The sequence below is a fragment of the Oncorhynchus masou genome, chromosome 4 (genome assembly GCF_036934945.1).
Source record: "Oncorhynchus masou masou isolate Uvic2021 chromosome 4, UVic_Omas_1.1, whole genome shotgun sequence".
Taxonomy (NCBI): Eukaryota; Metazoa; Chordata; class Actinopteri; order Salmoniformes; family Salmonidae; genus Oncorhynchus; species Oncorhynchus masou.
The window spans coordinates 12126306-12141686 of record NC_088215.1 but is presented as its reverse complement, the minus strand read 5'-3'; the positions used below and the strand labels follow the sequence as shown (position 1 = coordinate 12141686).

The 15381-nt window shown below is 40.3% G+C and overlaps 2 protein-coding genes across 4 annotated transcripts in view; both read left to right on the top strand.

The window, feature by feature from the left end:
• The first annotated feature begins 3972 nt into the window (after positions 1 to 3972).
• On the top strand, positions 3973 to 6662 carry LOC135524073 (homeobox protein MSH-C-like). Its single transcript, XM_064951247.1, has 2 exons — positions 3973 to 4504; positions 5112 to 6662. The coding sequence occupies exons 1-2, from the start codon at positions 4069 to 4071 to the stop codon at positions 5525 to 5527; spliced, it is 852 nt and encodes a 283-aa protein (XP_064807319.1). The 5' UTR covers positions 3973 to 4068; the 3' UTR covers positions 5528 to 6662.
• Positions 6663 to 13585: 6923 nt separating this feature from the next.
• Positions 13586 to 15381, top strand: part of LOC135524012 (patatin-like phospholipase domain-containing protein 6) — a 41109-nt gene continuing 39313 nt past the window's right edge. For all 3 annotated transcript variants that reach the window (XM_064951138.1, XM_064951120.1, XM_064951129.1), the window contains exon 1: positions 13586 to 13674. The gene's annotated coding sequence lies outside the window, so the exon portion shown is untranslated. The remainder of the gene's footprint in view (positions 13675 to 15381) is intronic.

Here is a 15381-nt window from a genome sequence, read left to right as displayed (position 1 = left end):
ACATTATATAAGGTAGCATTGTTTAAAGTGGCTAGTGATATATTTACATCATTTCCCATCAATTCCCATTATTAAAGTGGCTGGAGTTGAGTCAGTGTCAGTGTGTTGGCAGCAGCCACTCAATGTTAGTGGTGGCTGTTTAACAGTCTGATGGCCTTGAGATAGAAGCTGTTTTTCAGTCTCTCGGTCCCAGCTTTGATGCACCTGTACTGACCTCGCCTTCTGGATGATAGCGGGGTGAACAGGCAGTGGCTCGGGTGGTTGATGTCCTTGATGATCTTTATGGCCTTCCTGTAACATCGGGTGGTGTAGGTGTCCTGGAGGGCAGGTAGTTTGCCCCCGGTGATGCGTTGTGCAGACCTCACTACCCTCTGGAGAGCCTTACGGTTGAGGGCGGAGCAGTTGCCGTACCAGGCGGTGATACAGCCCGCCAGGATGCTCTCGATTGTGCATCTGTAGAAGTTTGTGAGTGCTTTTGGTGACAAGCCGAATTTCTTCAGCCTCCTGAGGTTGAAGAGGCGCTGCTGCGCCTTCTTCACGATGCTGTCTGTCTGAGTGGACCAATTCAGTTTGTCTGTGATGTGCACGCCGAGGAACTTAAAACTTGCTACTCTCTCCACTACTGTTCCATCGATGTGGATAGGGGGGTGTTCCCTCTGCTGTTTCCTGAAGTCCACAATCATCTCCTTAGTTTTGTTGACGTTGAGTGTGAGGTTATTTTCCTGACACCACACTCCGACGAACCCCTGTATACGGTTCTACCTACAACCCTCTATGAAGGGTTCTACCAAGAACCACTTTATCATCAAAAGGTTCTTCCTAGAACCCTCAATGAACGGTTCCACCGGCCATAAAAAGTTATTATTTATGACAATACATTACATATGTCATAAGGCCTTTCTTTGAGGGCCTAGTTACTCCCAAACACAGTGATGTTAGGAATCTCCTGGTTTACAGGCCACACCAGGCCTGCAAGTCACATTATGATGGCTTGCAAAGTGATGTGTAATTCCTATTGGAATCCAGCCAGAGTTAGGATTTCCAACAAGTGGAATTGTTAATTACCTGCAACCCGCATTCAGAATGACTGACAGGGTAGGGAAGATTCTACACTGAGACTACCTCAATCATCTAAACGGGTGCAATAAATCCAACAGATTGGATATTTAGAAAACTGTAGGTTATTTATCTTTGTGTAGCATAAGATGTATCAACCAATCAATGTACATGCAAAAACACAGATATTACAGTAAAACAAACCATTCCGAAAATCTCCCTTCAAACAGAGCATGCTGGGAAATATTATCAATGGTTCTATGGAGAACCCTTCTTGCCTTCCAAAGAATCATCAAAGAATACTTTCTTCCTTAGGATGTTAAAAGGTTCTAGGTAGAACACTTTGCCTTACAAAGAACCCTTGTGTGAAAGCGAAGTCGTGCATCTTGCTCATCGCAATATCTGCAGTGCTGCTCGAGGCAACGTCATTCCGCTGAGTTAACCAATCAATCTTTCCTGTCCTTGTGCAGCTTTGAGAAAAAGCCTGATTGCCCACAGAACTACGTCAGTTTGGTAAGTTTTCCGACCATGACAGTCATGTGATTTGACATAAGTCGTTTAAGATCATAAACCAAATATGACTTTTTGTCAAATGAAGTTGACCAATTACACTTAATGTTTGACACAAGTTAATTCATAGTGTGACTTAAAGATGCACTCTGGAATCTTATTAAGCACAACACAAAATCATATTGCACTAATTGGATTTGTAACATATCACACAAATTGCAAAAATCGTATGATATCATAAAAATTGCTACATTCGTAACATATCACACAAAATGGATGAGGTGGTACACAGTTGGATGACGTAGCACCCAAAAAACGGGGACCACTTTTGGCTCATGAGCACCACTTTCAAAACTAGTGGCTGAAATTATACAAAAGTTTGAGAGTGCATCTTTAAGGAGTTAAGGACACATAAGGTCATAAACCAAACATGACTGACTGGCGGTCAAGTAATGGGAACCAATCACACGTGCCTTCTCATGAATGGCCAGATTCAAATATTGAATTATTCACCCTTTAATCCAACTAAGATGTAAATTGAAGTGTGAAGAGTAACAAAGACAATCCAGAGAGGGCTGAGTGGGTCTCCAGTGTATTGGAGTGATCATGCACTCTGCACTCTCTGTCTCTCTAAGTGTCTTCCTTGCCAGAATATTAACCTAAGAGTGATTGGGCTAAGGCAATTCAATTAAGACAAAACCCCCACTTGTGGCCTACTAGGTGGCCATTTTGCACTTTACCAAGTCTCAATTGTGTATTAGATCCAGCTGATGACTGTTGGATGTCAAACAGGCTTTCAGTGGGGTTGGCCATGCCAGGGAGGCCATCTTGGATTATATGGTGTTATTTACTATGGTGTCATGTTAGGAGTACAGAAGGGCAACGCTTTGGGATGATACATGTCATGAAAGATAGTTGACATCAATGACACTGGGGCAAAGTGATGATTTTAGTGAAGGAGAATGTCTGAGAGAATCCTTGTGTTACAAAGCTCCTGAAGGAAATGAGAGACTAAACTTTAAGAGCTTATTTTGGGTGCTGGTGACACTTCAATCAAAGGCATTAATGTTAAAATAATACATGGTCACATAAGGCCTATGCTGCCACTTTAAAGGGCTACCAAATAATGTTTTGTGATAGGAGACAACTAGGTCACCACATATGAAATCAGGCCATGACACCACAGCTATTCGAAACTGTCAAGTAAATGTTTTATTTTTTTCATATATTTAAAAAGCTGTCAATTGTCCCTTTTTAAATGTATGTTTTTTTTAACTTTACTTTGTGGAAGGTATATGATGGCAAAGGCCAAATATTCCATATTTGTTATAAAGATTAATAGGCTTTATTTAAAAAAATCGAAATCAATATTCATTGCATTGACTTTTTTACCTGATCTTTTGTATTTTAGTTTTTATTCCCCATTGTTAATTTGACCATTTTAATTTCAATGTTGCTCGATGTGTATTCTTTCTGTGTAAATATGATCATATTCCAAAACATTTTTGAAATACTGCCCCTCTTATCATCCGATCAAGTTGTTTGTTCTCTTCTTCCAAGAAGTGAAACAGGCTAACCGTCTTTAATGTCAGTGGTCGTGCCTCATTCCTGAAGCTATGCACTGGACTACGAAATATTTCGAGTACAATTGGTTAAGTGGAGTTAACCGTTCCCTTTTCTCCCCGAGGTAGCTTCCTTTTTGATCCCGCCGAGGCTGGCGCCTTCCAAAACACAACTTGTCTGGCTTATTAAATAGTTTGACCTGAAGAAAAAGCGCCTGTTGCTTCTCAACCGAGCCTATTGTAAACTTTAAAAAGTCCATGACAGCATTTAAATTGGCGTAATGCTGTGTGACCAACAGTCATAGCATATCGATTTATTTATTCAATATGTCTGTTCATAAATGTTTACATGACTTTTAATATTCTAACGAATTTCAATTTCTTTGTGTATTTCCATATTGTTTGCCCTTTCTCATATTTTATTTTAGCCTATTTAATACTTTAGAAGGATCCCTTTATAACCTTGCATTCTTTTGCATCTTATCACAGCGTTCTCGGGTGTGAAATTAATTAATTAAAAGGTTCCAATAAGTGCTCAACTAATGGATGTAAATACTCATGAGGCCTCCCCACTGGTTAATTGCGCTAAAATTGGTCTACTTTGTGTTCCGTGGAGACAAAAAAACCCTTGAGCTATCAATGCACCAGCTCCGCACGGGGTCTGTATGATTAAAACTTCTTGTCGCTTTCAAAGGGCCTCTTGATGTCTCTTGGAAGGCAGAGGGCCAATGAATACGGAGGAAAGGAGCGCTGGGAACGTCACGAGGCCAAGTTGAGACGATGATTGGACGGCGTGGAGAGGGGAACAGTTACTGCCCTTTTATAGACGACCCCATCTAGTGAGTTGAGCTACTGGGCAATATTCTGACAGCGAGGACAGCACCAGACGCTATACTCTCGATCGCGATTCGATTTTCCTGAGCTGGCCAGGCGGAGGTGTATGGCCCCGTACCCCTTTGAGATGAATCCCGTTTGCCTATCGGGGTCTCTGTCCCGCGAGATTAAACTCCACCAGAAAGAAGAGTCAGATACGGAGTGTGAGGAGCTTCAACCCAAAGATATGACAACTGACAAAGGATACAAAAGTAAGACGAGCAGTCTTCCATTCAGCGTCGAATCATTGATTTCCAAGAAAACAACCTGCAGGACTTATTCTTCTTCTCCCTCCTCGGATTCGGGTCTCGTTCAACCGAAGCCTGTGGCGGCGGCGGTGCAGATTACAGAACAGTTTTCTCCAAGGACTTTTTACGTGGAGAGGAAAGTTTCCCCGGAAAGCTCGCAGAGCGTGTCGGACTGTCAGAATGACGACAATCAAGATTTTTGTGAGAAAGACCAGAGCACTTGGTTCCAGACTACATCTTTCTCGACTCCCCCTCGTAAGTCCCTGCTTCCAGAGATATTGGCTGTCTAAATGTTGGTCAACTAATTAGGCCAAGTATTCCCTATTGTTTGTCTATAATAATAATAAAGTAGTAATAGGCATATTATTAGCAGTAGTAATATTTCTAGTTTTTCTATTATTAGTCTGTTATTGATGTTATCGTATTCATGAGATCGTTATTACCTCACATAATAGATCGTCGTAAGCCTACCTCACTGTGGTCCTGCCTGTCTATCCAAAAATCTATAGAATTTGCCTCGAAATGTCCCTATATCAGTCTAATAATACAATGTTATTTCAGAGTAGCCTGATGGGTCTAAACTGTGCACCATTAGACAAAGTTCCTGTATGTTCCCGGTGTTTTTCATAGGCCTATTTTGGAATTGGGAAATTGGTAGGCCTATCCATTAAAAGCCACGGTGCAGGAATAAACCTTATGGCAATGTCCTTAAATGCATACGTTGTTTGGTGAGACTAATTATGACGGGAAAAAAAATAGTTTTTTGTCACATAGGCGCAGTGAAATGTGTTGTTTTAAAGGGTCAGCCGCCCTTGAGGTTTACATTTAATAACAATACATTTTAATTTATTTGTCCCTCCAGGAAGCTTAAGTCCACCTCCATGCCCTTTAAGGAAACATAAAAACAACCGAAAACCTCGAACGCCCTTCACTACCTCCCAGCTGCTCGCTCTGGAAAGGAAATTCCGACAAAAGCAGTATCTCTCCATTGCGGAGCGTGCCGAATTCTCCAACTCCCTCAATTTGACCGAGACCCAGGTCAAAATCTGGTTCCAAAACAGGAGGGCTAAAGCCAAGAGACTTCAGGAGGCAGAGTTGGAAAAGTACAAACTGGCGTCGAAACCCATGCTACCTGCCTTTGCTCTGCCATTCCCCCTGGGAGCGCACATGGGCTCTCCATCTCTCTACGGACATTCTAACGCCTACCCCAGGCCCACGTTACCTGTTCCGGGACTCTTCGGTGGACCTGTCACCTATGGAATGTATTATTTGTCTTGACTTAAATTGTGCATTTACGTTTGAGATGAAATCATATGTCATTGTATATGTTTTCAAACATGGTTGCAACACTTAACTTTACCCCCTGTCTGGATCATGGATACATTTTTCCAGAAAGCCATCATTTCCCAGAAGGCCTATAAAGGCCTATATTTGTCTACGCGACAGAGATCATTTTTAGATATATGTTGTATACGCTCATTAAAGTCAAACAGGCCAATACTTGTGGGACATGTTCTCATGCCTAGATATTCTTAGCCAAATGTTGGCCACATTGTTGATTGCAAGATCATTTTATATCAAAGACCTATAGGCCTTATTTTGTATATTTCTGATAGCGATTTCTGATAGTTGAGCAGTTATCAATGGCCAAGGTGTCAATGCACGCGAGACCTTAAAACACAACCTGTTTGCCACTTGCAACTAACAGCGTGTGTAATTGATCACTAGACCTAGACATTTTTTGTATCCATTTCGATTATACAAATGGGGGCATTAACATAAAGTTTGTCATTCATAACAGGCCTAGACAACGTCAATATCCTCGTGCGTAATATATAGCCCTGTGCGCCATGCAACGAAAAAGTACTTAAAACAGCCTTATTGAACGTGCCTTAAAATACCAACTAGGCCTATTTTGAGCTCTCGAAAAGCATACTTGAACTGTAAAATGTCTGTCATTTGTTCAATATTGACGAATTTTCACATTCTATTGTCCGTGCACACAATTATGGAAAATCATGACTAACAGAATTATGCATGTGTACATTTGCCGCATTTCTTTCCAGTTGCAAGCTCTGTAAATCCGGTTTATTTTCATGGAGTGAAAATTACTTTAGAAAACAAATGTGCATAAACAATTTGTACTTTTTTACTATGAGGCCTTAAGACCAATTACAAATGGGATATTTGTATGATTTAAAAAAAACGATTTTATTTTCAAGAAATATAAATAATATCATTGTAAATAATAGTGTTCACGTGTCCTGCAACTCTGATGGAAGAAGGCGCAGGAATATTGATATTTATTAAATATCTCTGTATCTGTACTGTGTACATACATGGTCTTATTTTAATTATTCTCTCATACCTGTAAAAACTGAGCTCAGTAAATAAACATTATAATTTAAACTTCTGTTGAAATGCTTTTGTCTCGTCAATGAACACAGTTTACACGCATTACACCACACGGTGAACATCAAGATTGAAAGGGAAAATTGTCTTGACTGACAGGAACCAATGTAGGCCTACATTTTCTCCTAATTTTCTCTTCATTAGAAATGTAACAACAATTTCTCATTTCAAGGTTCAGTATTTAACCTCCATCTATTCTGAATAATAGTTGTATAGTTCGTTCATCTATGACGACTGGAATGGCAAATTGCTGCAACAAAAACTGCCAAAGTTTTCTTGATACTTGCAATGTTTAAACGAACAATATACTTAGGCTATATATGTTTCTTAACAATTTAATAGTTGTGCGAATTAGGCCTACTTTGACAAGAAAAACGGAAATTATAGGCTACCTTCACAAGACTAGACTTGTGCGGTTGTTGTAATATGCCCATCACTACCACTAATAGCCGTACTCCTATAATAAATATTTATTAAAATTGTAATAATAATTACAATCATACGCTTTCATAAGATTTTTCCTTGATATATTGTTTTATTTGTGTCTTGTGGCCATTTGATAAACTAAACGGTAGTTGAAACGACCAATGACGTTTGGATGCTATGATTTGGTTTTATTCATCTCTGTCATATTAAACACAAAAACAGTAGATTTCAACCAGTATTATTCCATCTATCTAGTAATTTCTTTTAATTCCACATGAACCGTTGTATCATCCATCACTAAGCGTTTCATATAGGCCTACTCAACATGTCTTCATTTCTCCCATGGTTGTTTAGGCTACGGTTTTGGAATGATATGGCATTTTCCATCACCAAGTAGCCTAGGGAGCTTTAGCGAAATTGGGAGGATGTTCAGTATATTTATTTATTATATATATATATATTTTTTTTTAAAATATGACCATCCCCAAGAAACCCGTCGTGATTTTGCAGTGGTGAGCAAGGTTCCTCATGTTGGAACCACTTCACACTCCAACACGGTAGTGGGCGATATACACTCTTTATTTGTTTCCCGATCAATGGATGCACCAAAGAAATAGAGGCACTTCCACAGTTGCGCAGTGTGGGTAAAAGCTTGGACGTAACGAGGTATTTTGTCAATTAAAATGTTGTAAATAAAACGTTTTGGTAGCCATGTCAGTTATGGAAATATTATACCATGCAACGTGTGCTTGTCCTGCACGGCATATAGTCGTTATTGTTATCCTTCCCACACGTAGGCGTTCGTCTGAAATCTCATGTTTTGCATTCCGACCTTGGCTGTAATATTGGTGCTAACAACTTGCAAGGTTGTCAAACGTTTAGTTTGCAGAGTTAGCATAAAACATGCAGTTAAGTTTTACATTAGTGCTTGCAATGATTAAACAGCGTTATGCTCATCTGCAGAAGAAAAGTAGAAGCATTGGCATGCTCGCATAATTCAAGACATGTGACTGTTTCAAGTGTCACCACATTGTTTCTTGACAGCAGGGCTGAAATGGAAGTTTAGCAAACCCAATAGCAATACCCAACTGAATCCATCGTGTGTCTTGGCATTTCTCCTGGGTAAAACCATTTGAATTCAAATCACTTTTTGACAGCATCCCTCGATTTAAACAAAACTTTCCATACATGTTTGACCATGACTTGGTCAGAAAGTGATTTTTTGGACCTGAATGTCAAAACATTCAGGAGATAAAGGTGCTCAAAGTTGACCAAACCATGAGACATCCATGTTTTCACCACTGGAAAATATAAACGGATGAGTTTAATATAATTTAAAAGCTTGCAAACAGGGTTGACATATTTTAACCTTCAAAACACCCGCAAAACACCAGTCTCAACGTCAACAGCGAAGAAGCGACTCCGGGATGCTGGCCTTCTCGGCAGAGTTCCTCTGTCCAGTGTCTGTGTTCTTCTTTTTCTTAATCTTTTCTTTTTATTGGCCACTCTTGAGATATGGATTTTTCTTTGCGACTCTGCCTAGAAGGCCAGCATCCCGGAGTTGCCTCTTCACTGTTAACGTTGAAACTGGTGTTTTGTGGGTACTATTTAATGAAGCTGCCAGTTGAGGACTTGTGAGGCGCCTGTTTCTCAAATTAGACACTCTAATTTACTTGTCCTCTTGCTCAGTTGTGCACCAGGGCCTCCCACTGCTCTTTCTATTCCGGTTAGAGCCAGTTTGCACTGTTCTGTGAAGGGAGTAGTACTCAGCGTTGTACGAGATCTTCAGTTTCTTGGCAAATTCTTGAATGGAATAGCCTTCATTTCTCAGAATAAAAATAGACTGACGAGTTTCAGAAGAAAGTTCTTCGTTTCTGGCCATTTTGAGCCTGTAATCGAACCCACAAATGTTGATACTCCAGATACTCAACTAGTCTAAAGAATGCCAGTTGTATTGCTTCTTTAATCAGGACAACAGTTTTCAGCTGTGCTAACATAACTGCAAAAGGGTTTTCTAATGATCAATTAGCCTTTTAAAATTATCAACTTGGATTAGCTCCCACAATGTGCCATTGGAACACAGGAGTGATGGTTGCTGATAATGGGCCTCTGAACGCCTATGTAGATATTCCATTTAAAACATCTGCCGTTTCCAGCTACAATAGTGATTTACAACATGAACAATGTCTACACTGTATTTCTGAACAATGTGATGTTATTTTAATGGACAAAAATGTGCATTTCTTTCAAAAACAAGGACATTTCTAAGTGAACCCAAACTTTTGAACGATAGTGTACATGTACATATTACCTAAATTACCTCGAATAACATGTGCCCCCGCACATTGACTCTGTACTGGTACCAATTGTAGATAGTCTCGCTACTGTTATTTTACTGCTGCTCTTTAATTATTTGTTATTTAATTTTTTACTTTAAACTTATTTTTCTTTAAAAACTGCATTGTTGGTTTAAGGGGTGGTAAGTAAGCATTTCACTGTAAGGTCTACTACGCCTGTCGTATTCGGCGCATGTGACAAATACAATTTCATTTGATTTGACTCTCATAGTCATCACACCAAAGCCAGTGTTGCCTATATCAGACCGCTGCACTATAGGAGCATGTCTGGAAAAGGCTATTTTCTTATCACTGGTGCAGAGGAATGGAATGGTGTACCAAACCATATAATATCCACTCATACGCTAGGGAGTTTTCAGATTAACCTTGAGAAATGGTTTATGGGCAAAATGCTTTAAAACTGCAAAGGCTTAAAGAAAATATAATTGTTTTCAATAAACGTTACATGGTCATCTATTTGATTCATTTGACAGTTTCCTCCCTATTGATGAGACGTATTTTGTTTCCATGTTATAATCTTGGGTATATTTTGTTTTTCATGTATTTTCATGAGGACCACAATAGAAATACGTTTTTAAACCGTTTTGCCATCCTCAGTGATTTTAATGGCATGGTTCTGTATCTACATGTGTGGTCGTATTGGGTTTTAAAATGGTCAAATACATCAATGGGAAAATATGTATGGACGGTTTCGTTCAAAATCAAAAGGGGTGCGGGCAAAAAAATCGAATGGATTTACCCTCGTTTGAAGATTGCGTAGTTTAGATCGAGAACATTGAGTTCTATTACGTCTCTGTGATGTCTACGTTGCTGCTACTCTTAGTTATTATCTATGCATAGCCACTTTAATAACTCTACCTACATGTACATAATTACCTCGAATGACTCTGTACGGGCACACCCTGTATATAGCCCCGCTATTGTCATTTACTGCTGCTCTTTAATTATTTGTTATTCTTATCTCTTACCTTTTTTTTTAGGTATTTTCTTAAAAACTGCATTGTTGGTTAAGAGCTTGTAAGTAAGCATTTCACTGTAAGGTCTACTACACCTGTTGTATTCGGCGCATGTGACAAATAACATTTGATTTGAAGATGCGTAGCGATGCCATCTCTGCCAAGTCAGTGGCACTCATTTACCAAATACAAACTTTGACAAAGAATATCAACTCCCGCAATGATAAACTTTCTACATGATCTAATAGCAATATATTTAATTTAATAGTAATATTGGATCAATGAGGCAATGGTGACTGGCTTGTCCAGAAAAAAAACTCTTAACCCTACCCATATAACTTGTAACTCACTGCTTCTGCTTCCTGAGCATCGATGGCACTGAACCGTAGGGGGGAAAGCAACATCTAAACGAGTGCAGTTATAGCCAACGAACCAATCACATTAGCACATCACGTGTGCACATTGGCAAAACCCTATGTTCTTCTCAAACTCATCCACCATCCCTGCTCTGGCCACCTCAGTCTTGTAGTAACTCCAGTCGATTTACTACCGGCTTCTCTGGCAGAGACTTTAGCCGTTGTGAACACACACATAGAGAGAAATCAGAAGGATCCTACTAGCTAGTACCATGAGAATGATAGAGGACTTTTCTTTGTATCTGTTCCATTATGGCATCTGTGAGCGCACAGTCAATGACATTGAGTCCATCTTCCGTTTGAAGTTGTCAATTTTCTTCTTCTACTACTTCTATGAGTTGGTAAACAAACTGAAAGGGTGCATACTGACACCTGGAGTGTGTTGTTTGAACAGGTAAAAAGCCAAGGTTGGCGATATACTGCCACCTGCAGCTATGGAATGTTTGCTAATGAGTGTAATTCATGGGCTGATTCCGCTCGATGACCCGGATAGAATTATGTGAGCCTTCCTTAACCTATAGGATGTTCCACCCAGTTAACTACTTCAAGATGTTGAAAGTCCTCAATTGTGCTGCCCAGGCTAAAACAGGATTTTGAGCACTAGAGTCCTCTATCTATGGGCAGTGCATGGTCAGGAAAAACTCATAGCCCTAAATGTTAGGCATATTTGACTTTATCACAAAAATAGATCATCTACAGATCCGAGTACATTATTTTATTGTCATGATTCTTTTAATTTCCTTGAGAAATAGTTTGTTTTCTCTATGTTTTTTCCCCAACGTTTTCAGAGGAAGTAGTAATAGTGCCATATCTAATTACACAAACATTCAATTGGTTTTTGAGCCAAATTTAATTGAATTTAGCTTTCTTAACATGCATTTTGTCAATTAAATATTACCACTACAAAATCAAGCTTTGATGATTTGAATCAGCTGTGTAGTGCTAGGGCAAAAAACAAAACGAAACCCTCTCCTAACCTGCTGTGTAAGTCTACCTAACCTGTTATGAAAGGTCACTCCCAAAACCGGCAGCCTGCTTTGAGAACAGTGTTGAGTTTCCCATAATGTGATACACATGTAAATTATATGTTCCAGGTTGAATAGCCCAGATAATAAACGCTATGGTGTACTGACAAGTTAGCACCACTGGGTGGCAGTATATGCATGTACTTGGCTCCAGGTTGAATGTGGCACCAAGACTCACAGCACACTTTTCATACTTGCACAAATGTATGAAATTAGTTTTGTGAATGCTTTAAGTGTTGCTTGTTGTTAACTAAATTGATTTATGTCAATGCTGAATTACTGTATGGATGACATTTCAGTCATTTAGCAGACCTCTTATCCAGAGTGACTTAAAATGAGTGCATTCATTTTAAAATAGCTAGGTGAGACAACACATCACAATCGTATAATTTTCATTTTCCCTCAAAGTATTAATTAGCTAAGTCAGTGTTAGCGGGAAAAGAGAAGTGCCTTTTTGGGGGGTTACAGATGGTTTCAAAAGATAGACAGGGACTTCGCTGTGCTGACTTTAGGGGGGAAGCTTGTTCCACCATTGGGGTGCCAGGACAGAGAAGAGCTTTGACTGGGCTGAGCAGGAGATGGATACATTCTGGATACATTTCAGGGGTTTGATGGCACAAGCGGGGAGCTCAGCCAAAGCAGAGTTGCAGTAGTCTAGATGGGAGATGACAAGTGCCTGGATTAAGACCTGCGCCGCTTCCTGTGTGAGGAAAGGTCGTACTCTATGGATGTTGTAGCGCATGAACAAGTCACTTCTTTGATGTTTGCAGAGAACGACAGGGTGTTGTCCAGGGTCACGCCAAGGTTTTTTGCACTCTGGGAGGGGAACACTGTAGATTTGTCAACCGTGGTGGAGACGTCTTGAAGTGGACAAGCCTTTCCCAGGAGGAAGTGCAGCTCCGTTTTGACAAGGTTGAGCTTGAGGTGGTGGGCCGACATCCAAGGTGAGATGTCTGCCAGGCACACAGAGATGCCTGTCGCCACCTGGGTGTCAGAAGGGGGGAAGGAGAAGAGCAGTTGAGTGTCATCCGCATAGCAATGATAGGAGAGACCATGTGACAACCGAGTAACTTGGTGTACATAGAAAAGAGGGGCCCCAGCGTTTTGGATGTGGCGTTACCCTAATTATAGGGTCTTTAAACCATCACAACAGTGATTGAATAAATCATCCCTCATTCAATACTAAATACTGATTAATATCATTATTTTTTATAAACTGCTGCCTTATCTTTCCTATCTAATATACATCTTGGTAGATGTCTGAAGATTCTGATAACATTTTTTGTGTGACATTTTTTATTTGAATATTATTATGATGGCACCTGTATAAAGTGGGCAATGTCATGGACTACATACCCAGTTGATCAATATGTATTGTCATTAGTTTGTAGTCGGGTTCAAGGATTCATCATAAATATTTTATTAGCAGCTAAAGTGAGTGTTCAGTTATCAAGATTCATTTACTAAAATCATGCTCATTTACTAAATTCATGCATAAACTGTACAGTACATTTTTGGTTTGTTATCTCTTGTTACTGGTTAGTGTAATCGTCAGTCATATACACCTCGCCAATCACAGGTTTATTTGTAGCGTCCCCTTCTCCACCTTGCAGTGCGACTGGCTACTTCTCTCATATGTATATTTAGATAGGCGGGCTATGTTGTAACATTTCATCCCTGGATGCAGATTGGATTAGATATCCACGATTTCAGATTTTGATTGGCCTGCTGCTCATGTAGAATAAAAAATAGGAGGAGTTGTATTACAGATAATTTCCGCTATGTGTGTTATTTGACAGTACTGTAAAGCTTGACGAGAAACACGCAGTTCAGGTAAGGGTGTTTATCGTTTTAGTCACTTTACATCTCGATAAATATCATGACATTTCTAGTGAGAAGTCTGTCTAGCTGAATAAATTGACATATGGATGCGTCTTTGTGGTAGAGATTGTGTCACCACATGTCCAGATAGCGCGCAGGCTGTGCCGAGCATGTCAATCAATAAGCACTGTCCCTGCTGAGGTCAAAAGACAGCATCTTTGCATTAACCAGATTCTGGTGTTTTTCTGCAGTTAACGGTTAGTTAACGGCTAGTTAACGGCTAACCAGCAGGGACAGTGAGGTGTATGATGCTTGCCTGCTGTTTCAAAGCGTGTCAACGTAGCTAGCTACCGTAACCAGGCTACTGAATGTTGTGGTGTAGCGGCACACATTGTAACTGTTAGCTATGTAACTAGCTACAAAATAATGATATGACTTAATTGAGTACATGTTTCTAATGGGCTTTCCAGATCATGTTTGTCCCTGTAGTACTGCTAAGGTAGATGAGTGCCGAGGCACGAAATTAGCACCACTTCACCAGTTTCATTACCGTACTCTGCGCAAAAACATACCCACGGTTTGCGCAGGTCCGAACGAGAATGCGGCTACGTTAGATTCAAAAAGGCCGACCAGGTTACTAATGAGGGCTATAGTAATGCAACGCCACACGCGAATTATGCAACAACTATTTTGACATAGAAACCCGAGCTGACCTACTATTGCCACACTGTCATGCCACCGTTCACAACTGCACACGACTCATGAGCTACTAATTCATATCACAAAGGCGATACTCTAGTTAACCCACACATTTGAAAACGGTAATATGGTTCATGCTAATTTATAGACTTTAGGGAGCAAAGGTCACGTTGGGCTATATGCTTACGTCTGGTTTCTGTTCTCTATGGCCCTCGTTATTGCATATCATAGAAAGTTGTCTAAGTCAGAGTTCATGTACTTTCTGTCCATTGTCACCACAGTAGTTTGTCTGTTCTCTCGGGTCTGACAGGCTGACCCAGTATAAACAACATGCTATAGTCTGTTGTTGGTGGTGTTAATCCCTGGCCCAGAATGGGCAGTGTACGTAAATAAAACAGGTTTGGTTGTGCTATTATTTCTCCTGGTGTGAGAGGGAGGGGAGGAGGAATGACAGAGAGAGGGAAAGAGAGTTTGCCCATGCCCGGGCCTAGGGACATCAACACTGGCAGCATTGTTTTGAGGACAATGGGAATAGCCACCAAGCTATATGGAGGCGTTACTGCAGAGTGGGAGAGAGAGACAGCTGCTTCTGCTAGAGGAGATTTCTGTAACATTTGACCCTTTTCACTGACCGTGATCTTATTACGCTGTAATAATTCTGCTAGCCTAAGCCTTGTAGTAGTGTGCAATGAATGCAATAGTTCGCATAGGCCTACGTGTTACACAATAGGATACACACTGTGACAACAACACTTAATATTCACTGAGATGGCATGAAGGGACACAGCAACTCGCTCTTGGGATCATTGGAACCTCAGTACTTTAAGTTTGCCAGATTGATTGTCTTTTATCCTTCGAGAGCTAATTCTTTCTACGACAAAAGCCTAGCACTTGAACTGTGAGTGAGGGGCAGGGAACATGTAATGATGAGCAAATGGAAACGTGTAGGTTTTCCTTTCTATATGATTGCCCTGGGTCTCCTTGTTGTCTATACAGCACAGCACAGACCAGCAGAGCATG

What these genes read in the sequence shown, in the direction of transcription:
- LOC135524073 (XM_064951247.1), top strand. Translation starts at nt 4,069, where the DNA reads ATGGCCCCGTACCCCTTTGAGATGAATCCCGTTTGCCTATCGGGGTCT. An exon ending in ATCTTTCTCGACTCCCCCTC is followed by an intron (nt 4,505 to 5,111) that starts GTAAGTCCCTGC and finishes TTGTCCCTCCAG; the next exon opens with GAAGCTTAAGTCCACCTCCA.